Source organism: Octopus sinensis, linkage group LG3, assembly GCF_006345805.1.
Source record: "Octopus sinensis linkage group LG3, ASM634580v1, whole genome shotgun sequence".
Lineage (NCBI taxonomy): Eukaryota > Metazoa > Mollusca > Cephalopoda > Octopoda > Octopodidae > Octopus > Octopus sinensis.
Window position 1 is genome coordinate 139,102,872 of NC_042999.1, and position 24,019 is coordinate 139,126,890.

Here is a 24,019-nt window from a genome sequence, read left to right on the forward strand (position 1 = left end):
TTGGATCCCACCTTCCAATTTCTTCAATTTTGTCCCAATTGATTTCAGATTTAGTGTATTGATGTAGTTTTGTATGCCAATTATTGACATGGAATTCATTTTCGTCATAAATAAATAAATAAACAGTTTATAGCTTTTAAAGTTTGCAAATGTTGGATAATCTTAGCCAAGTGTAAGCCACAGACATTTAGGCGCCTGTTTGCACGGTAACAAACCAAGCGTAGGAACTCTTGTTTACGTGTGTTTAGAAACTTATATTTTATGCTGTGTTTTTCTGTTTGTACAAATTTGCTGCTGTTTTTGGATGTTTCACATTGCATTTTCGATATCCACCTCTCGAATGCTGAAAACTACAAAATATGTGTTGTTCACTCTTTTTTTTGGTAATTTTTCGCTTATTAAATGCTTAAAACACGTGCTATTGTCGCAATGTTGACATTATTCTTTTGTCGTCTTATGATTGCAGTTACGCACAAAGTGACAACGTCCAAATCCTGGTTTCTGACTGGGAAAAAAATGATCACACTTTAAACGTCTGTAACTTTTAAAAAATTTTTCTGGAACAAGTGAATTAAACTCTGAGATTCAGCATGAAAAATTACACCAATACACCAAATTTGAAAATTCCCACTTAATTCTAAAATTTCAAAAAGTGCTGCCAAACAGAAAAGATCCCCACTTTATCTTACATTACCCACTACTATGCAATACAAATCCATAACAGCGATCTCATAAATTGCTACAAGCAATTATGGGATCGTTTATTATTATTCCTCAAGATAGGCGCAGGAGTGGCTGTGTGGTAAGTAGCTTGCTTACCAACCATATGGTTCTGGGTTCAGTTCCACTGCGTGGCACCTTGGGCAAGTGTCTTCTACTATAGCCTCGGGCCGACCAAAGCCTTGTGAGTGGATTTGGTAGGCGGAAACAGAAAGAAGCCCGTTGTATATATGTATATATATACATGTGTGTGTGTATTTGTGTATGTTTGTGTGTCTGTTTGTATTGTCCCCCCAACATCACTTGACAACCGGTGCTAGTGTGTTTACGTCCCCGTAACTTAGCGGTTCGGCAAGAGAGACCGATAGAATAAGTACTAGTCTTAAGGCCTGGGGTCGATTTGCACGACTAAAGGCGGTGCTCCAGCACCGCCAAATGACTGAAACAAATTAAAGAAAAAAAGAAAATATATGGATACTATCCGTTACCACAATATCACCTCATATTAATACACCTCATTATACCATTTATCACTATCGCGAAACAATGAGACACTAAATCTGTTACAAATATCAATGAAATTTCTTTCACATCAACTTATTCTATTTTTGTTTTTAAAAATAGAGAAGGACACATTTTGTGTATTACTGATTATATTATCCCAGACAAAACAAATGCTCACAACAAGATAGTCAAATATCAACTTACAGAATGACACCAAACGTGAGAAAATTTTGAGGTAACACAAAGCAGATAAAGGATGAGTTAAGAAAGAGCGCCACTTCGTGCAACTTACGCACACAACTAACAAAAACTTCGAAAGCTCACTTAATCAGCTTACATCACAGCAAAATTCAGCACAGAAACAGGAAGGGCCAACAAAAGAGACCCAATACCAAGTTTTAATGCGAGGGCATAAGACTACAACAGCACAGTTGCACCGAAGACTATTATGAATTTTTTTTTTTTACAAATTCGTAGGTATGCATCTTCAACTAATGCAGTCTTTTAAACAACTATAAATAACAGTCAAATATCCTTCAAATACAATCTTCAAGATAGATGATGAGGACGTAGACATTAAATTAGATTTGTATGAAAGATGGGAAAGTCACGGTTGGGATGCTTTTGGTTACAGTTTTACTAAATCATGACTGACCTTGGGCTAAACAATATTTTCTAACGTTTTTCTATAATCTTTAAACAATAGGAGTAGCTGTGTGATAAGTAGCTTGCTTACCAACCACATGGTTCCGGGTTCAGTCCCACTGCGTGGCACCTTGGGCAAGTGTCTTCTACTATAGCCTCGGGCCAACCAAAGCCTTGTGAGTGGATTTGGTAGACGGAAACTGAAAGAAGCCCGTCGAATATATATATATATATATATATATATATAAGTATATGTATGTGTATATACTTGTGTGTCTGTGTTTGTCCCCCCAAACAACCGATGCTGGTGTGTTTACGTCCCCGTAACTTAGCGGTTCGGCAAAAACAGACCGATAGACTAAGTACTAGGCTTACAAAAAATAAGTCCTGGAGTCGATTTGCTCGACTAAAGGCGGTGCTTCAGCATGGCCGCAGTCAAATGACTGAAACAAGTAAAAGATTAAAAGATCATATCGTTTGCTCTTTTTCCTTTGCAGTTCACCTCTTTTCTCTCTCTTGCTTCTTCTTTCTATCCCCCCCACCATGTTGACTTTCTTATTAGACCAAAAAGTAAGGAATTGTTTTTCATTACTCTTTATACTGGACTATCAACCCCAACTCTCTCTTTCTCTCTCTCTCTCTCCTCTCTCTCTCTCTCTCTTTCGTTCTTCCTTCCCCTCTCTTTTTCCACCTTCAACTATTCGTATCGAAATTGCCAAGCCCCAACAATATTGAACTTAGGGTAAATCGTAACTACTGCAAAGACCAATAAAACTCCGAATGAAATAACTTTACATAGATATAATATCCTTCTATGCATACGAGGGTGAGCTGAAAAATTCATATGCTGATTATGAAGGAGTGGTGCTACAGCTGTGAAATCTTGCACGCATTAATTTCTGTCCTTATTAATAATTGCTTTGTTTCTTTTCAGGTAAATTGACACCTGACTGTTCTAAGAAGATTTCAAAAGCAACTTCTTTTGAAAAAGGAACAAAATTTGGCATCAAGGGGTTAGCAGTACCTGCAGGAAAAGGGTTTAGTTCCGAATGACATTCATGCTGACATGGTCGCTACTTAATGGAATGAAACTCCAGCTTCATCAACATTGTAAAAGCCTGAATTTAGGCAACTGAATTTAGGAGGAGAAGGAGTAACCTTGCAGGTGACCCATCGTCTGAACGTCCAGCAACTGTCACCACCGAGGAAAACGTTTATCGCGTTCGCTACATGGTGATCGATGACAGGGAATTGACTGTAAATCAAATAGACAATGCTATTAGCATATCTCATGAAAGAGTTGAGAATATATTCTGCACAATGAATTTGTATGACAAAGGTTTCTGCTCGGTGGGTGCCATATCTGACACCTGATCAAAAGCATACCAGGCTGATCATAACACGAGAAAATCTGACATTGTTTGAGGCAGATCCAGCTGGTTTCCTTCAACGTTTCCTATCCCAGGATGAGTGTTGGGTTCATCACTTTGAGCCGGAGACAAGGAGACAATTTATGCTGTGGAAACACCCCCTTCTCGCCTGCTCCAAAGAAGGTCAAGGTGATTTCATGTGCAGAGAAGGTGATGGCCTCAGTTTGTTGCGATACAAAAGGAATTGTGTTTATTGACTATCATCAAAATGACCCCACCATCAATGCCAACTTGCTGAGACAGTTACGAAAGGCTGTCAAGACCAAACCGTCAGGAAAACTAACAAAAGTGGTCTTTTTTCATCGAGACAATGCCCCGGCACAAAAATCCTTGCTTTCAAAGGCTGTTGTGTGTGACTGTGGCTTTGAACTAGATGATTACCCTTCCTATTAACCCAATTTTGGCCCCATCTGACTATCATCTGTTACCCAACATGAAAAACACTTGGCTGAGAACCAGTACCGCAACGATGATGACGTCATATCAGCATTTGACATTATAAAGCAACAGAATGAAAGCTTCTTCAGCAATGGAATCCAAGCACTGTAACACTGATGGAAGAAGTGTGTGGACCGCAAGGGAGACTACGTTGAAAAATAAATCTTATTTGGTCACATTCCATGAGAATATCTTAGTCAGCTCACAAATATTTCAACTGACCCCATACATTCATACGTATAGCTAAAAATATATTTATATCTACTTACATCAGTGTATATATATATTTCTATATAAGTATGATATTCCGGTTTGATCTCATTACATTACTTCTTATTGCCTGAAGTTGACATCTATTACCTGAAGGTGACATACTTTGTGTGTGAAACGGAACCTTTGAAATATAGGTGCAGTCCTTCAGATTGGCTTCTACTGAATTTCCGTGTACCCAGATACATTCACAAGTTTGTGTTGACCCATAACAATGTCGAAGCTAAACGATCGCGAAAAATGTTACTTAAATATCGAACCAGCCCTGCAACTATATCTACACACCCTCGTAAACGGATGCAAATATATATATATGTACATACATAAAAACATACCCACTCCCACGTTTACACAATGAAGCGCATAGCTATACTTACATTATATAGATTGTGACTGACTATGAAACTTGTTCGTAATAGAAGTAGTTACATTAGTTGACCTAAACAAGTTAACCAGTGGTTCATGTCATAGGAAGTAAGTAGTTTTACTTGCGTCACCGATGAGGTAAGACTTAATAAATTAATTCTTATCGAAATTACTACTATGTCCAAATACTTGAATGTATGCTAAGAGATTGTCATAGTCCGTTTGCCTTCGGACGGTTGATTTCTGTTGTTATTATCAGTGTATTTTGGCGATTTAAATAAGAGTTTTAACTGTTATTTCCAGTAGACATACTTAGTATGTCTTTGATCAATTATATATATATATATAAACATAAGATCCAAGGATAGAGGTGTAGGAAGAAAGTAAGCTTCAAGCAATCCGTAGAAAATATAAAAACAACAATAGTGGTTTATAGGGGTGGAAGGTAGTGAATTTTTCCGTATTTCACGATTGGCAGCCGGGATTGCCAGGTACGCAAATAAAAATCCAAGAGTTGAGGAATGAAGTAGATAAGATCCGGGCTACATATGTTTCATAACGAGCAGAACCTCGGAAATGGTTATTATCCAAGTGAGATGCTCTGCGCTTGGATATTTACCACTTCTGAGGTTCCACTCGCTATGAAACATATATAGCCGGAATTTATCTATTCCATTCCTTAACTCTTGGATATATATATATATGTATATATATATATATATATATATATATATATATATATATATATATAATATATATATATATATATATATATATATATATATTCTTTTACTCTTTTACTAGTTTCAGTCATTTGACTGTGACCATGCTGGAGCACCGCCTTTAGTCAAGCAAATCGACACCAGGACTTATTCCTTTTAAGCCTAGTACTTATTCTATCGTTTTTTTTTTGCCGAACCGCTAGATGACGGACACGTAAACACACCAGCATCGGTTGTCAAGCGATGTTGGGGGGACAAACACAGACAAACAAACACACACACACACACACACACACACACACACACACACACACACACACACACACACACACACAACACACACACACACACATATACGACGGGCTTCTTTCAGATTCCGTCTACCAAATCCACTCACAAGGCCTTGATCGGCCCGAGACACTTGCCCAAGGAGCCACGCAGTGGGACTAAACCCGGAACCATGTGGTTCGTAAGCAAGCTACTTACCACACAGCCACTCATACGCCTTTACACACACACACACACACACAACACACACACACACAATATATATATATATATATATATATATATATATATATTATATATATATATATACATATATATATATATATATATTATATATATACACACACACACACACCTCCATATACATACATACACACATACATACATACACACATACATACATACATACATACACACATACATACGTACGTACATATATACATACATACACACATACATATATACATGCATACATACATACATGCATACATGTATACATACATACATACATACATACATACATACATACATAAATACACACACACACATGTGTGAGAGAGAGAAGAGAGAAAAAGAGTGAGATAGATAGATGAGACATGTACATGTATATGTGTGTGTATGTATTCATGTGTGTATGGTTGTGTACACATACACGTATACATGCTGGCATACACATATATTTACACACGCACACACATGCACACACATCTACTAATAGTCTTTTATTTATTTGATTTAGTCATTGTATTGTGGTTATGCTGGGGTTCTGTCTTAAATTGTTTAATCAAGTAGATCAATACGCTCGTGCACACACACACACACACACACACACACACTCACACACATAACACACACATGGTAAAACTTTCATTATTTAGTGAAATCAATTCGATGAAAATGGTAGAGTGAAGTTGCTGTGAGGAGTGGAAAAACCAATGTTTTGGACAGAAACAGGAGTTGCAATCAGTGGGCTTGTCATTAACGGAGGTGGACAGATAGATACTCTTTATGGTGATGAAGATATTGAAAAACTCAACAGAATTATAATATATGGTGGAGGTAAATTCCAAGGAAAGACGACAATGGTTGTGTCATCCTCATATTCTCAATGTTACTACTGTACTGTATACCTCTGGGATGGATCCAATGAATAGGGAAAATATTTGCTCTTCCATGTGGCCCACAAAATTGGATTGCAATTATAATTAGAACCAAAGTAATAATATTGGTTTCAAATTTTGACACAGGGCCAGCAATTTTAGAGGAGAGGTAAGTCAGTTACATCAATTCCAGTATTCAACTGATACTTATTTTTTCTAGCCCGAAGGGATAAAAGGCAAAATTGACCTTGATGGAATAACCAGAATAATAGCATTAATAATGAAAATGAAGTTAAATGTGTTAGACCAAGCAGTGAGGGAGGGAACTGGCAAAGAAGGGTACCAGCAGTTGTATATTTTGTTACTTGCCTTATTGTGTTGGCCCGAAGGGAGTGTCTAGCAAGCTTCCAGTGTTGGTGAGTGTATGCTGTGATTAGGTTTAAAATAAACTTGCTAATGGCTAGGTTATTAGTGACTAAACTGGCAAGCTCACTAAGCATGTTTGGTGAGGAAGGTGATAGTTGGACACCCTGCATGATGAAAAACAAGGGTGGATGAGCTAATAGGAACCAATGGCAAACCACCAGTTAGGAAGGCAGATGTGGGCTCTCTGAGCCTTGGTTGGCAACCCAACTAGTGATGGTGTCATGATAAAAATACTAGTTATTGCACATCCTTATAGATGCTAACTCAAAATGAGTGAAGTAATATTCAAGTATTAATCCTTTCTACTACAGGCACAAGACCTGAAATATTTGGGGAGGGGACTAGTTGATTACATCGAACCCAGTGTTCACTGGTTTTTAATTTGTCGACTCCAAAAGGATGAAAAGCAAAGTCAACTTCAACAGAATTTGATCTTGGAATCTAGAGATGGATGAAATTCCCCTAAGTATATTGCCTGGTGTGCTAACAATTCTGCCAGATCACTGCCTTTAATATCTAAGTAATGATAATAACTGCATTATCAAGACCAGATCTTATTAGGGAAGGTGTTGCACCCAGCAAGCAATGAACATTTGATCAAGCTCCAGCAGGTCATTGCCAAGCCATTGATAAGGATCAGGGTCAGAATTATATTCAAAAGCAGTGGTAGAAAAATAAAATGGGAAGAGGTAGACAAGATTGTGACTGAAAGTTAGCTGAGAAAATGAGCCAAATAAAAGTGGCTTCATGAAACAAATAAAGAAAATATGAAAATAAAGAGAGATGAAATGTGAAATTTTGAAGCAAGAGTAATTCATATAAATGATTGGATTACAAGATTAGTGGTAGAAGAAATTCAGAGAAGAATAAAAAATGAACAGGATGAGCTTGAAACAGCAGTAGCAGAAAGTGGTGAAGAATGGGCAAGAGATAAAGAAAATGAATAAAAAAGAAATCACTATGTGTCTGAGAATGCTGATAAAGTAAATATTAGAGGGGATTTAGTAGGACAAGTCATAATAAATATTAAACAAGATTTCAATGATGAAGAGAAGAAGATTTTCTAAATGCTGTGAGATAAAATGCTTGGTGTGAACAATGAAATGCCACCAAATGTAAGGTGTATGGACAAAAGTCAAGTAAGGAGAGCCATAGGTAAAGTAAACAGTGCTTTGTGCTTGGTTAAAACAAAGAACATTAGTGAAACAAATCAGTTTATCATAGCTGCTGCTAATGTTGTAGCTGACATAATAAGATGCATGTGGAAGATTATTGGAGAAAAGAAGGGGAAGGAAGTGAAAGAACCAAATTTGAAGAAGAGAATATAAATGAAGTTGGAAAAGACAGAAAAAACTGGGGCAATTAATAGGATAATGAGAAGAGAACTCAAGAATGAGGTAGTAAACAGAATACCATCATTCTTTGATGAGCCTAGATTTGCTGTATTTTCTGACAGTGGTTGAGTATGGGTCTGGAAACTCTGTAATCAAGAATTTGACATAAAAAAAATTGCTGCCAACAATGAAACAAGGCAGTTATTCTGTGATGGTCTGGGGAGCAATTTGGAGCAATAGCCAATCAGAACTGGTGGAGTGTGATGGAAACATAAACTCAGATAAATGTGTGTCCATATTGCAGAAAGGACTCCTTCCAATCTTCTTCAGTGGTGAAATGATTAAGAAGATGCTTTATTTATGTCAGACGGCTAAAAAGACCCAAGATTTGTTGGAAAAGTATGGCATTTAAAAAAACTTCCATGGCCAAGCCAGTCACCAGATATGAACCCTATTGAACACCTCTGGGGCATGATGGACAGGGCACTTCATAAAAAGAATAAAAAAGCATGCTCAAAGCCAGATCTTTTGAGATTACTGTATGAAACTTGGCAAGAAATTCCCCAAGAGAACATTCCTGATCTGATCAGTAGCATGCCTTACAGGACCCTTGTATTGAAAAATGCAAGGGGTATGTCTACTAAATATTAGATATTCACATTAAAATAATTAATAAATAATTTGAATGTATAATATCTGTCATAAATTAATATTCTTATATTCACAGATCATCAGATGAAGTGGTGTCTCTGTCAATCTAATTGTATCAATCTGATCTTATTGGTAATTGCTGCTTTAACTTTACCTGGATATGCTGAATGTAAGTAAACGTAGATCTAAACTATCTCATTCTAAACAGAAAGAAAGCATGTTTGTTTATAATTGTAACAAGTCAGTGATGGACCTTGGCATGTTGTGAAAATGTCCGCATTCAGCCACATGGCATTATAGAAGAGAATAGATGTTATTTAGTGCATAATTAACCAATGGATTTTTGAATTAGTCATTAACATATATTGTCATAGTATTATTTATATATATTGAGTAATTGCTTGCGAAACTCACTACACTTAGTGACTACACACACACACATATATATATATTGTTGCCTAAATGACACAACAATGAAAATAACATTGACATCTCATTTTAAGAGATATATTTACCAAAATTGCAAAAAAATATCTTGAAATACTAAAGAGTAAATTTATTCAATAAAATCACCATTGGCTTCAACCATGGCCTCCTGGTGATTTCGGAATTTCCTGCAACTCTTCTGGATGATCTCCTTGTTTAAGTTGGTTCATGCTGCCATAATCCTTGTCTTCAATTCATCTTTGGTGTTACAAGGTATTTTGTTGGTCTCTTGCTCAACTGCACCCCACACATAATAACCAAGAGGGCTGCACTCTATTAACAGTTCAACAGCACTTTTCTCAAGGTAAAACAATAGTTTTTCTGTGAGTGACAGCAGTTACATTTGCCAGATGCCTTCGCTAAGCAGAATAATGTACTTGCCACTTGACCCTTCTAACCTCTTCTAGGCCACCAAAAGCTAGAATAGAGAAAGCAAATCTATTGTTCTCAACAATATGTCTATCCTTCTAGCTGGTTTTGCATTATTGTAAATACTAGAATTTGGTAAGGCAAAATTAGTTAGTGAATAAAGACCAACTAGAGTAATGGCCACAAGCAGGCAGCCACTAAAGACAAACGGCCAGAGGAAGAATAAGGTTATAATCAGCCAACTATGAGACACAACGTCCTTCGACTCTATAACTTTCACTAACTCAATTTCTTTTCTCTTACATCATTCTATCACTATTGATAGTTTACTACAATGAGAATGTGTACACACGTACCGGCCGAAATTAACCCTTTTAATCTTGCATGCTTTTCTATTTACTAATTATACATACCAAGCTGTCGTGGTTTTGGATATATACAAAGTAACGGTAAATAAATATTTCTTTCTAACTTCAATCATTGTTCCTCTTCCATCTTACAAATGGCAAACAACGAATACCATTGCCGTTACACACCCAAGTATGTGTTTTGCTTATTCTACTCTTCTTTTGAAGATGATGGAGACATTACTTCGGAATCTTCCGGTTTAGTTAAAGTGTTTCACAATGGTAAATGGGGATCCATTTGCGAAGGAAACACTTCTCATGTGGAGGCGAAAGTGATATGTCGGAGCTTAGGCCGCAAGTAAGTAAAACAATTTTTTTTTTAAGCAGAATATGTAAAATAGGTGCGTTTATCTAGTACTGAAAGTATGACAATTGGTGTGTTTTTATCATTCTGTAAAAGATATGGCTAAATAGTTCTAATTACAATTTATAAATTTGATCCCACAGTGTGGAAACTTTGGAAATTTCTTCTACCTTCATCAGATTGCAGACGATGGCTTATCTGGCCAAAACTTTGAAGTTACTGTCAACAATATCCTTGTTAAAGAATAAATTTGCACTCTACTGAAGTATAGAGTAACTCCTCAGATTATTTTTATTAAATAATAAAAATAACTCCTCAGATTATTTATTATAACTGTACATAAAAACAAACATTAACATACAGACAGGGTGGGGCAGAAAGAACAAACGCTTTTGAAATGGCTGTTACTCAGCCCCAGGAGGAGGGACATTTGTCTGACTGATACAATTCGGTCCCTGGCATCTTAGCATCGTTCTTTTGTTCAGATGGCACTGTGGACTACACCGCTTCGCATGTTTACCTTCAACAGTTATGTGAAGAATAATGAGTCATAGCAGTTCAGCGAGTTTCGGCACCATTTCCAACAGTCACCGAAATCAAGCTGTTTCCACTCATAACACAATCTTACGTTGGGTGAATGCACTTCATATACAAGGTACGCTAATGAATAGGAGATTGGCGGGGGCGCCACGAATGGTATGGTCCCCGGAAAATGTGGAATGTTTCAGACATTCCAGGTGCAGAGTCTGGAGAAAAGTCTTCAGAAAAGTATGGAGGAGGCTAAATTTATGATACGGAGTCTGAATCGCTCTGCTCGGAGGCATTCCATTGAATTTGGCATCGGTAGTCGATCGGTAAGATGTATTTTGCATGACAACCTCCATTTCCACTCGTACAACAGTTGAAACCATGGGACTATGCACAGTGGTTTAATTTTGCATGTCAGATAGAAGCGATTTTTGAGGCATATGACAACCTCATTTTGTTAATGAGTGATGAAGCTCATTTTCATCTCAATGGCATGGTGAATCAACAGAACTTTCGTTATTGGGCTCTTGAAATCCGAGAGAACTGCATGAAAGGCCACTGCACAGCCCGAAAGTGACAGTCTGGTGTGCTGTGGGAGAGGCTGCTGTCATTGGGCCTTAATTTTTTTAAAGATAATAATGGAAATGCTGTTACTGAACTCTGAGCGTTACATAGAGATGATAAACAACTTCTTTGTACTTGAATAACGAAGAAAACGCATGCCTATTCAATGTGTGTGGTTTCAGCAGGATGGGCCCACACAGCTAGAGTATCAAGGAACATTCTTCGCTCTCTCTTCGGGACCGCCTCATTGCCAGGTTTGCTGACATTCCTTGGCCCCCTCAGTCCCCTGATTTGTCCATGTGTGATTATTTCTTGTGGGTAAACCTCAAGGCACGTGTATATACGCATAAGGCCCGTACATTGGACGATTTGAATGAAGCTATTCACATGGAAGTTATTCAAATCGACAGAGCAGTGCAGGAGAGAGTGGAGGCCAGCTTCCAAGAACGCCTTCAGAAATGCATCAATGAAAATGGACACCACATGATGGATGTTGTTTTCCACACTTAATTTTGATAAATGCTAATTCAATACGAACACATTAATGTCAATAAAATTTGTTTGCAGCTAAAAGTAATGATTTTGCGAGTTTTTCAAAAACATCCGTCCTCACTGCTCCACTCTGTATATATATACATTTATACGTATGTATATGTATATATATGTGTGTGTGTGCATGTATATACAAAAATTAAGTTCTATTGCAATTAATAAAGAAACCTGGGGCATTGCAAAAAATTCTGAGTGTGTGAGATAAAGTTCAATACCTGTATGAAACAAGACAAATTATGATTACATGGCTCAGTCATCAGTGATATCTGTAATCAAATTCATACTAACTTCAAAATTTTCTCATTTAAACCTTAGAATCTTTGCAAATTTCTGAAATATTTGTTTATGAAAACAGTATATATTTAGTATATGGTGTCTTGGTTGAATGTTGGTGATACAAAGTTGGGAAAATTTCAGAAAAAATGAAAGGTAGTATTAGTCGCATAAAAGTGAGCTTACAGCTGTAACAGCAGGTTGGTCATTAGTGTATAGGAAAGAGAGAACGGAGGACAAAAAAGAACTCTGGGTATAGCAGAGTTGATAATGTGTTGGGTAGAAAGAGCTGTGATTACGTCATCTGATGAAAAGTTACTGATCCCAAAGATGAATCCATATATGGCAGTTTTGATAGGATTAAGAGTGAAGCACATATGCAGCTAAAGTTAGCATAAAATTGGTGAAGCTTCTCACTCTCAATCAGTCAGCTTGAAATATCATAGGGTCTGGGGGTAAAGGCATGGTATAGCATGTGGCAATATGTTGGGTTGTTGCGATCAGTTAGTGGTTGGATGACCTGATAGGTGCAGAAAGAGTCTGGAGAAAAGTCTGCAGAAAAGTTCGGAGGAGGCTAAATTTAGAATTGGGGTGTCTATCATGGATGTGTGATTAAGGATTACAACTTCAGTACTGGTAATATCAGTGTATGATGAGTGTAAGAGTCACAAGGGGATGTTGGAATTGAAATCATTGAAGATGGTATTTATGGTAAGGGATATTATCAATGCAGGAGGATATATGAGCAAAATGATGCTGGTGTTCAAGGACTTTTGAGAGTGGCAGAAAGAGCAGGTGTATTTGAAAGAGTGGAATAAGGAAGCTTTGAACCAAAGTAATAGGAAATTATTATTTTAATATCCAGCTAAGAGAGGAGAGTGACAGGGAGAAGAGAATCTTCATATGCACAGACACAGCTTTACATTCCTTGAGAAATACTGTATTGTCATATTTACCTTTCAGATATTTATCTCATGGAGGAATATCTTCATCTTTACCTGCCTACATGAGTTCAGTGACATGCAGGGGGGATGAAATGTCACTTGTAGATTGCTATAATGCCACTTTGTCAAGTTACTCATATTGCTCTTCATCCCCAAAGCTTTATGTCAGATGCAAGGAAAATCGTGAGTATAAATGTTTATATTTAATTGCAATATCAAAGTGTATTATCATTCAAATAAACTTTTATCATATTTTGAAAATTACAAGAATTTGTGTATCAATGTCTTATCTCTAGTTCCTTCAGGGATAATGGGATTAGTGACTGTTAACCCAACAAAACAGTCAACATCTATGCTACTGCTGATGTTCATGCTTACAAAAGCGAGTTAGACATACTTGCATTTGCTACTTTTAAAAAATTAATTTGACATTGTCAGAGGAGAAGGGAGGTGCCCATGACCTTTAGTGACTGATTGGACTAAAAGGATCAATATTCACCCTGAATAGATCAATATTTGCAAGAAACATATAGGTGAAGAAGAAAGTGGGAGTCTGATTCCAATGCTTGTGATAGGATGAATTTGGTTAGAGAACTATACACAACAGATGATGTGTATGGGTGGTGTGTTAGACTGACCACCTATACCAATAAATAAAAAGTAATGGCAGCAATAATGAGAGAGTGTTAGATATATAATATTAAAAACACTATATAATTGGCATTAAAACTAAAAGTAAAATCCTACACAATTTCACTATGTCTCCAAGTGTATTGATATAGTGAAGAAGGACATAAAAATAAAAAAACCTAATAACTTATATTTGTTGTCTATATATATATATGATGATGATGGTATGGAATGGAGTTGGTAAGATCTGGGCTACATATGTTTCATAGTGGGTGGAACCTCAGAAGTGGTAAAAATCCAAGCAAGGTGTATACTTCCAGCTACTCTTTAGGCCAAGGATATATTGGCTGAATTAAAGGTTACATTGTTGCAAAGATGTACATGCTGATGCATGGAAGATTCAGTCAGAATGTGTAGTGAGCACAGTATGAGAAGAGTATAAAAATAAATATTAGAAATAGTATTAGAAGAAGGTGGGTAAAAAACGAAAATATAAGGGAGTAAGAGGAAGGAGGAATTTAAGCAAGAAGAGATTTGGAGATGTAGATTGGTTTGTTGGAGTAGGGTGAGTGAAAGGTTTTCTTGTTATGTGTGAGGGAAACACACAGGTTGGAGGCTAGCAGATAGCAATAATACAGTGAGAGAGGGTGGATGGGTGGAACACAGGTCGGGGACTATCAGAGAGCCATGATACAGTGGCACAGGGCCAAGAGGACAGGATTGAGGAGTGGAAGGTAAGCATAGTGCATGAAGTGGAAATGTGAGGAAGAGAAGAGATGTAGAGATGTAGTTTGGTTTGTTGTGGTAGTGCATTAAATGTTTTCTTGTTAAGTGTGGATTGGACATGCGATGCTTTTAGAACTCAGTTTCGTTGACGTGGGCAGGTTTTCTCCAGAACTTCATATTCCCAGATATCTCAGTCCATTGTCATTTCCTCTGTGAGGGCCAACATCTTAAGATAAGTCTTTACCACTTCATACCATGTCTTCCAGGATCTCCCTCTTCCGATATATACATATACGATAGACTTCTTTCAATTCTGTGTGTGTTTGTGTGTGTGTGTGTGTGTATGTGCGTGTTTTTGTGTCCCACCACCACTTGACAACTGAGGTTGGTTTATTCATATCCCTATAACTCAGTGGTCTGACAAAAAGGCTTGATAGAATGAGCAGCAGGCTTAAAATAATAAGTACAAGGGTCAATTCCTTTGGTTAAAACCCTTCAAGGTGGTGCCCCAGAATGGACACAGTCCAACGAATGAAACATGTAAAAAATATAGATAGTATCAGTACATGCTAGATTTTAGTACCAGTGCTATACTGGGGTTAAGTTAATAGGCTATACCTCTCATAAGAATAAATTGACCATTGACTAGACTAATGAAAACAATAAATATTTCCATACATTTCTTCATAAAAATGAGCTTATATTGTGTTACTTTTAATTTGTCTAACTTTTCAGCAACTGAGACATATTGCTCATTTGATAACGATATGTGTGGGATGGTTAGTGAAGGCACATTATATAAATGGAAACGTATTTATCCCAAGAAACATTCAAGACTGCCAGGATCTGAAAAGGATCACACAACCAAAAGTAGTAAAGGTAATTAGCCCTAGTTTCTATATTATTCAATTTTATAAAGTCTCCTACAACAATCATGGATTAGTGATATCTATATTTCAAACAATTTTCTTATTTTAATGTCTTTTTGGACTCAACATTTCACTCAGTATTTTCAGCCACCATCTTCAGGTGATATTCTTGAATTAGGGATCTATTTGAAAATTGAACGTTTATTTTGCTATCTGATTATATTCTTCTAAACATGTATCTATTATTCTGAAGTACAATAGTGTAAAGGTTAAAGCAGTTGTATGTAGTATGAGTATTGTTAGGGATGGCAGCAAACTGTTAATGTACATAAAATGAAAATAGATATTAGAAATGTAAGCAATATAGTAATGTTTGGTAAGGGTCAGTATGTTTCCAAGGAACAGGACAGATTCCTTGGAGGAAATAGATGCATGCTCTGAGATGCATGTCTTGAAAGAGATGGAAAAGGTATTATCATAACTGGGTACATTGATGAATTTGAACGAACAGATGTGTTTTTCCACTTGATATGCTAATGCTATGATTACTGTTGGTGTTGCTGTTGTTTAACCCCAAATCAAGCCTGAATAGGCAGAACATTTCAACCAGGATTATCATCTCTTTATCAATATCTAGAGCTGCACTGTCCAATGTGCACATCCTTTTTTAATATGGTAGAGTGTGATTTGAAGGATATTTGGCTACTAATTCTAGCCACTTGAGTAGTAACCTCATAAATGGAACTTCTTGTTGGAGTATGGATGTGTGTTGTGATGAAGCTGCTGCAATGGTAAAAGGAAGACTTTAGAGGAGTTTTGTCAAATATATGCAATCTAGAACTGAATGCAAATCAGGCTGCAAACACAGAAACATTTCCCACTACTACACTGGTTATGGATGTATTATGATTGAGGAGCAGTGAATAAGAATATTCTACAAGGAACCAGGGTGATCAGCAATAATTTGAGTTGAGAAAGAATTTTCAGATTGTGTGATCCAGTAAGGTATCCTTTGTTCTATGGGTGTTGATTTTGTTGGAAGCTGAACTTTTTTGATATATATAAAATGTGTTTGCAGAAAATGGAAGGAACCCCTGTACATATGTATGACATTGTGTACTTTAAGTGAATTACAATTTTTATCCTATGTTTTACATCAAGTGTTACTTACTCTGCCTCTGAAGAGAAGGAAAGAGTAAACAACTGAGCTATCAAGCACATGGATGTGAAAAACAAAAGGAAAGAAAGTTAATGTGGTATATGAGTGATATAGTAGTATTACATTAAACATTTAATATATCTAAGACGGCACTTGTGCCGGTGGCATGTGAACAAAACATTCGAGTGAGGTTGTTGCTAGTGCCGCTGGACTGACTCCTGTGCAGGTGGAACATAAAAAACACCATCGCCACCAGACTGGTCCTTGTGCAGGTGGCACGTAAAAGCATCCACTACACTCTCGGAGTGGTTGGCATTAGGAAGGACATCCAGCTGTAGAAACTCTGTGATATCAGATTAGAGTCTGGTGCAGCCATCTGATTTGCCAGTCCTCAGTCAAATCGTCCAACTCATGCTAGCATGGAAAGTTGACGTTAAATGATGATGATGATGTTATGTTACTCTGTTTTTTTGTTTTAAATAGATTCAGCTTGTTTAGTCCTTGAATGTTCTATATTTACTTTTGCAGGGAAATATATGTTTGCTTCTTCTGTTGGTTTTCCTGGACAAAGAGCATATCTGAAGAAAGTCTTTAACAACTATATCGGGAGTATTAGTTTCTATTATCACATGTTTGGAAAAGACATGGGAAGCCTAAATATTTATATTCAAACTAATTCCAGCAAAACTGAAATTGCATCTATATCAGACAATCAAGGTGATGGATGGAAATATCTATGTCTACCTGTAGCAGTGAAATATGGGTAAGAAGAATAGTTTGGTTTTAATATCTCTTAATGGTTCATTGTTGATTTTCAAGCAATGTTTATGCCAAAATTTTGGCAGATTATCTTATTTGGGAGACCAACAGAAGATATGTAATCATGATACAACATTTTATGTCTGTCCTTATATCTAACAACAGCTAAAAAATTCACCTCCCACCTTCTGAGTTATAAAGAAATGGTAGTTCATTCTGACTACTCATGTAGCAATGATTTGACAGTTTATCTCTGACCTTCCCTGTAATAATAATTTAGCAGTTCACTTCTAATTTATCATGTCTCTAAATGACCAACTATTGATTTGTCACTGATATTGGTACCAAAACACAAATCTGTGATGGAGGTGTATGATCATCTTTGCTAACTTAGTAAATTCATAGCCTTTATCAGCATTGGGAGAATAAAATACATAGTTGACTCCAGGGACATTTGAACTCATAACAGGTCAAAATTAAAAACTGTGAGATTTAAAAACTGAAACTAGTCAAATAATTATTTTTGATACAACTACAGGTTCACAGATCTGAAATTAGGTAACAGCTGAATTATAAAGCCCCCTAGCAGTAGATGGACATTTATTTTATTGACTCTAGAAGAATGAAAGGGAAAGCCAGCTTCACCGTGATTGAAATAATTCAGAACGTAAGGGACATATGTATAACTGCAAGTTTAATCCCTTACTCTTCTGTTTCTACCATTAACTCTTTCATGAAATTAACTATGAAATAGAAATTAAATGAAATACAAAAAAAAAACATTAAAAAAATTATCTTATATCAGTGTAGCTAGACATTTTATAGATGAAATGGTAACTAATGTGCACAAGACGACACCTATAGAATACAAGACAAAAACAGAACTTAACAGAAATAATCTTCTGAGTTAACAACAACCCACCCTCAATAGTAGTAGTATGGAGGCATGCACTGTAACAGTGCATTGCTGCATCCTCCATTTGTTGGTAATTCCCTATTCCTGACAGATTACTCCTTTGCACATTCAGGTAGCAGCCCTCCAACCTACAGGTCTGTTTGGATAGTTATTGCTGGTGAGGATTTTATGAGGTCAGAGTGCAAACCCTACCTCAACCTCTTTTAGTTGCCTTTTATGACACAGAGAGGCCCCACACAGCACTAAAGCAATGAGAGATGAAGTGTTCAGCTCAAGAATATATTTGACTGCTTGATCCCGGAATTGAATCCATGATCTATTAATTGTGGATGCAACACCCTAACCACTAGGCCACACACCTTGACAAGCTCTATAGATTGGAAATGAAAGAATTGCAAGTCACTTATAGCAATTAAAGCAAATATTTGGCTATAAAAATTAAACAGGGTTAAAGAAACCAACTGTATTACAAAACGTTTTTGTAACACTTTAGTGTTTCTCCTGATACAAGACATATTTGGAGTCAGTTAGGTCTAAATTATCTCAGAGCATGCTGTGGATTGACACACATCATTCTCAAACATCATCATCATTTAGTGTTTGCATTCCATGCTGGCATGAGTTAGATGGTTTGACTGAAGTTAGTAAGTTGGAGAGCTGCACCAGGTTCCAATCTGATTTGGCATGGTTTCAACAGCTGGATGCCCTTCCTAATGCCAACCTCTCCAAGAGTGAATGGGTGATTTTTATGTGCTACCAGCACAGGTACCTGTTATGTGACTCTGGCATTGGCTACAACCACAGTTCCACTTAGATTGAGGGGTAATCTCAAGCATGACATATCACCAAAAATCTTGGTCACCTGTCATTGCCTCCATGAGTTCAGTGTTTGAAGATCATGCTTCCCCACCTCATCCTATATCTTCTTGGGTTAAAACTTAAACTATATAGAAGTAAAATATGCTGAGAATTGCACAAAAATAACCTTCCACAATTGTAAACCATCAAGTAACTACATGCTGAACACAAAACTATCAGTAGTTATAACTACACACTTATTCATGTTGGTTAACTCCAGATGAGTCCTGATTGATCATTTTTCAGGAGCAGTGCATCAAATATCACAAAGGGATCCTATGGAAGAGGCAGACCAAGGAAGACATATAAACTTGATACTTTTACAAATTACTGTCAGAAATATAGTTTTAGTTTTAGATATTTAAAAAAAAATTTTACTATGAGGAAAAATAATGAAAAATTTTTGTTACAAATTAATTTTAGCTATTAAGAATGTAGTCTTCAATAGTTATATAAATTACTTTGAATCTTGGATCTCACGGAGGCAATGACAAGTGATCAAGACCTTTGACAATTTGCTGTGCTTGAGGAGACTCATCAAGCCAAGTGAAATTGTAGTCATGGCCAGTGCTGGTGACATGTAAAAGGCACCCATGCCAGTGACACATGAGAGGCACCTGCTTCACTCTTGGAGTGGTTGGCATTAGGAAGGGCATCCAGCTGTAGAAACCAAGCTAAATTAGACTGAAACCTGGTACAGCTCTTTGGCTTACCAGTTCCAGTCAAACCACCAGACACATGCCAGTATGGAAAACAGATGCTAAATTATGGTGATTATGGTGATGCTGATGATGATGACAATGATGATGATGATAGGATGTGATATTTTAAAGAACATTTGGTTGCTGTTTTAAGCAAGTCATATAAATGATTCTTCATTAATTTGCTAGCCATTCAGTTAGTCAAGTAACTGTTCAAAAAACAGTTTGTCATTATGTCTATACTAAAAATAACCTCTTAATTATTAGTTTCCTGAAAATGAAATTTGACTCTGATATTGTTTTAAATATTTTAATCGTTTTCAGAAATTATATTTTGCTGCTTATAGAAAAAGGTCTAAATATTTAATTCTAGATACATTTAAAAATTACTTTTTGTTATCAAAAATATAAACTTGATACTTTTACAAATTAGTTTGTACTGTCAGAAATATAGTTTTAGTTTTAGGCATTTAAAAAAAAATGTTACTATGAGGAAAAATAATTAAAAATTTTTGTTACAAATTAATTTTGGCTATTAGGAATGTAGTCTTCAATAGTTATATAAATTACTTTTTGCTATTAGAAACATAGCCTTGTATAAATATACATTTATCTGTTCATTTATTTGTTTGTTTGTGTATTTATTTATTTATTTATTTATTCATTTTTTTATTTAAAGAGTGTAGATATCTTAATTGAACTGATGGAAAAAAAATGAAAAGTTATGACTCATATCCTCTCTGTCAATGTGTTGTGCAACTGCTGTATTTGCTCCACATGATTGTACACATACACACACACACACACACACGCAAACACACACAGATACATTCATCATCATCATCATCATTTAACATCTGTTGTCCATGCTGGTATGGGTTGGACAGTTTGACTAGAGGTGGCAAGCTGCGGGAGCTGCACCAGACTCCAGTCTGATCTGACATGGTTCCTACAGCTGGATGCCCTTCCTAATACCATCCACGTTACAGAGTGTGCTGGTGCTTTTATGTGGCACTGCATGGTTGATTTTATGTGGCACTTCCACAAATGGTGTTTACCACCAGAGGGACCAGTCTTAACACTTCTGCTGTGGAGTACAGGTCTTCTTGAGTATGGCAAGGCACAAGACATTTCAGTCCTTTGTCATCTTGCCTGAAAGGTTCAGTGACCTTATGTATTCATATCATTGATGTGGCTCCTAATATTCTTATTTCTGTTCTTATTACAACATTTATTACTATTAATGATAGAGGAATCATGTAGCTCTTCTACAACAAGAACCTGCTTTGCTCCAATCCTTTCTCTCATACCTTAACCCTTACCTAGTATAAAGACATGACTGCCTCCTCCACCCCACCTCCTCAAATTTTGTAGACTTGCAAATTGCATGGCAGCCTCACTAGTGATGGTAGCATGAAAAAAACACCTGGTATAAAGTTGTTGGTGTTAGTAAGGGCATCCAACTGTAGAAACCATGCCCTAGCAGACACTAGCTAGATCCTATTAAACCTTCCTACCCATGCTAGCGTGGAACATGGCTGTTAAATGATGATGATGATATATAATTCGACTAAATAGATAGTAACAATACAAAAGAATTGATGTTATTAATATAATGTGTCGGTGGCACGTAAAATACACCAATCCGACTGTGGCCGTTGCCAGCCTCGCCTGGCACCTGTGCAGGTGGCACGTAAAAAGCACCCACTACACTCACGGAGTGGTTGGTGTTAGGAAGGGCATCCAGCTGTAGAAACATTGCCAGATAAGACTGGAGCCTGGTGCAGCCTTCTGGCTTCCCAGATCCCCGGTCAAACCGTCCAACCCATGCTAGCATGGAGAACGGACGTTAAACGATGATGATGATGATGATATATATCTTAGTTCATATAAATTAAGAGACTCTCTACTTCATTTTCTTTCAAAGGTAGATAATATATGAAACAATTCTAGGACATATTTCTTGGGTATATTTCTTTCAAAATAAAGCATTGGACCTTTTTAATTTATGTAACAAAACATCTAATTTTATGAAGACTATAGCCTTTTGAACTTCAATTCTCTTTTTCTCTTTTTACTTGTTTCAGTCATATGACTGTGGCCATGCTGGAGCACCGCCTTTAGTCGAGCAAATCGACCCCGGGACTTATTCTTTGTAAGCCCAGTACTTATTCTATCGGTCTCTTTTGCCGAACCGCTAAGTGACGGGGACGTAAACACACCAGCATCGGTTGTCAAGCAATGCTAGGGGAACAAACACAGACACACAAACACATACACTTATATATATATACATATATACGACAGGCTTCTTTCAGTTTCCGTCTACCAAATCCACTCACAAGGCTTTGGTCGGCCCGAGGCTATAGCAGAAGACACTTGCCCAAGATGCCATGCAGTGGGACTGAACCCAGAACCATGTGGTTGGTAGGCAAGCTACTTACCACACAGCCACTCCTGCGCCTATGAGCATATAATAGAATAAAAGGAATTCTTTTCTCAACTGAGAGGTCTTGTTGTGCAAGTTTCTTGAGGATGTTACTGCTTCCAATGCCATGTAAAAACATCTAGTACACTCTGTAAAGCGGCTGACATTTTGAAGGGCATCCAGTCATGAAAACCATACCAAAGCAGACAGTTGAGCTTGACATAGTCTTCTAACTTGCTAGTGCCTGTCAATCTGTCCAACCCATACCAGTTTGGAAGGAGGATGCTAAATGATGATGATGATCATATTGTTCAAAATAAAGCTAACATGTTTGCAATCATAAGTTCACTTTATTAATAAGATATGATAATGATACCATAAGCCAATGTTGACTTAAAAATCTAGGACTCTTGAAAAATGTATGATATTAGTGGAATTCTTATCTACTGTAGTTATGACCATAGTAACATGTGTGTGATGCTAGCTGGGATTTGAGTGCATTTAAAAACATACAAGAAGCAGAAATACAATAAAGTTAAATATTTTCTTTGGCATTAAGATCGCTTTCATCACTTACTTTGATGAAATTTTTCCTTTTAGTTTTTTAAATTTTTTATTTAAAGGTATCAAGAAATCGTATTTGAAGCATTCCATGGAAATGGTACTGAAAGTGGTATTGCTCTTGATGACATGACTATATCAACAGAGAACTGTTCACGTGAGGGAACAACTATATTATTACATATTATCATATTATCACGAAAGGCGGTGAGCTGGCAGAAACGTTAGCACGCCAGGCGAAATGCGTAGCCGTATTTCGTCTGCTCTTACGTTCTGAGTTCAAATTCCGTCGAGGTTGACTTTGCCTTTCATCCTTTCGGGGTCGATAAATTAAGTACCAGTTACGCACTGGGATTGATGTAATCGACTTAATCCGTTTTTCTGTCCTTGTTTGTCCCCTCTGTATTTAGCCCCTTGTGGGTAGTAAAGAAATATATTACATATTATCATATACTCTTATATGTAAGGTGATGAGCTGGCAAAATTGTTAGCATGCTGGGTAAAAAGCTTAGCACTATTTTATCTGTCTTTATGTTCTGGGTTCAAACTCTGTTGAGGTTAACTTTACTTTTCATCCTTTCATGTTGAGCATTGGGATTGATGTAATTGATTTACCTACTCCCCTGAAATTGCTGACTTTGTACTAAAATTTGAAACCATTATAAACTAGTATGAAATATTATTTTGTTGTAAATAATTAACTTTATCAACTGTGTGTATGAATAAACATCTCTGTATACGTGAACACATGTATATGTGTGAATGTGTGTGTGTGTGTGTGTGTGTGTGCATATGTTAATACATGTACCCATTTTTTCCATTCTGATTAGATTTATATTTCTGATTTCAACATGTGGCCTACACAGAAACAATAAAAAGAATGATGAAATGAAAGGAAAGCTTTAAAAATATTTTTCATCTCCTTCAGTATATGCTGTCATCTTTTAAGATTTAAATATTTTAGTGACATACATTGTACCCTATACTCTGGTTCATGATGTTTCAGAATTATGAAGTTTCTCTGCTTTCCTTTCAACCTAAAGTTCAGCTATGATTTGTTCCAGGATGATCATTATAAAGTTGCTGGTTCA

General features: G+C 36.7%; 1 protein-coding gene across 3 annotated transcripts in view; it reads left to right on the forward strand.

Moving 5' to 3' along the window:
- The first annotated feature begins 4,192 nt into the window (after positions 1 to 4,192).
- The window catches only part of LOC115209820 (MAM and LDL-receptor class A domain-containing protein 1-like), a 66,932-nt gene continuing 47,105 nt past the window's right edge, over positions 4,193 to 24,019 (forward strand). For 2 of the 3 annotated variants that reach the window (XM_029778377.2, XM_036501383.1), the window contains exons 1-7: positions 4,370 to 4,511; positions 8,971 to 9,063; positions 10,325 to 10,454; positions 13,341 to 13,504; positions 15,413 to 15,556; positions 17,234 to 17,468; positions 22,991 to 23,085. In XM_029778377.2, the coding sequence (XP_029634237.1) occupies positions 8,979 to 9,063; positions 10,325 to 10,454; positions 13,341 to 13,504; positions 15,413 to 15,556; positions 17,234 to 17,468; positions 22,991 to 23,085 (853 nt within the window). In that variant the 5' untranslated portion in view covers positions 4,370 to 4,511; positions 8,971 to 8,978. Of the gene's footprint in view, positions 4,512 to 8,970; positions 9,064 to 10,324; positions 10,455 to 13,340; positions 13,505 to 15,412; positions 15,557 to 17,233; positions 17,469 to 22,990; positions 23,086 to 24,019 lie in introns of all 3 variants that reach the window. The other variant, XM_036501382.1, reaches the window with a different exon arrangement.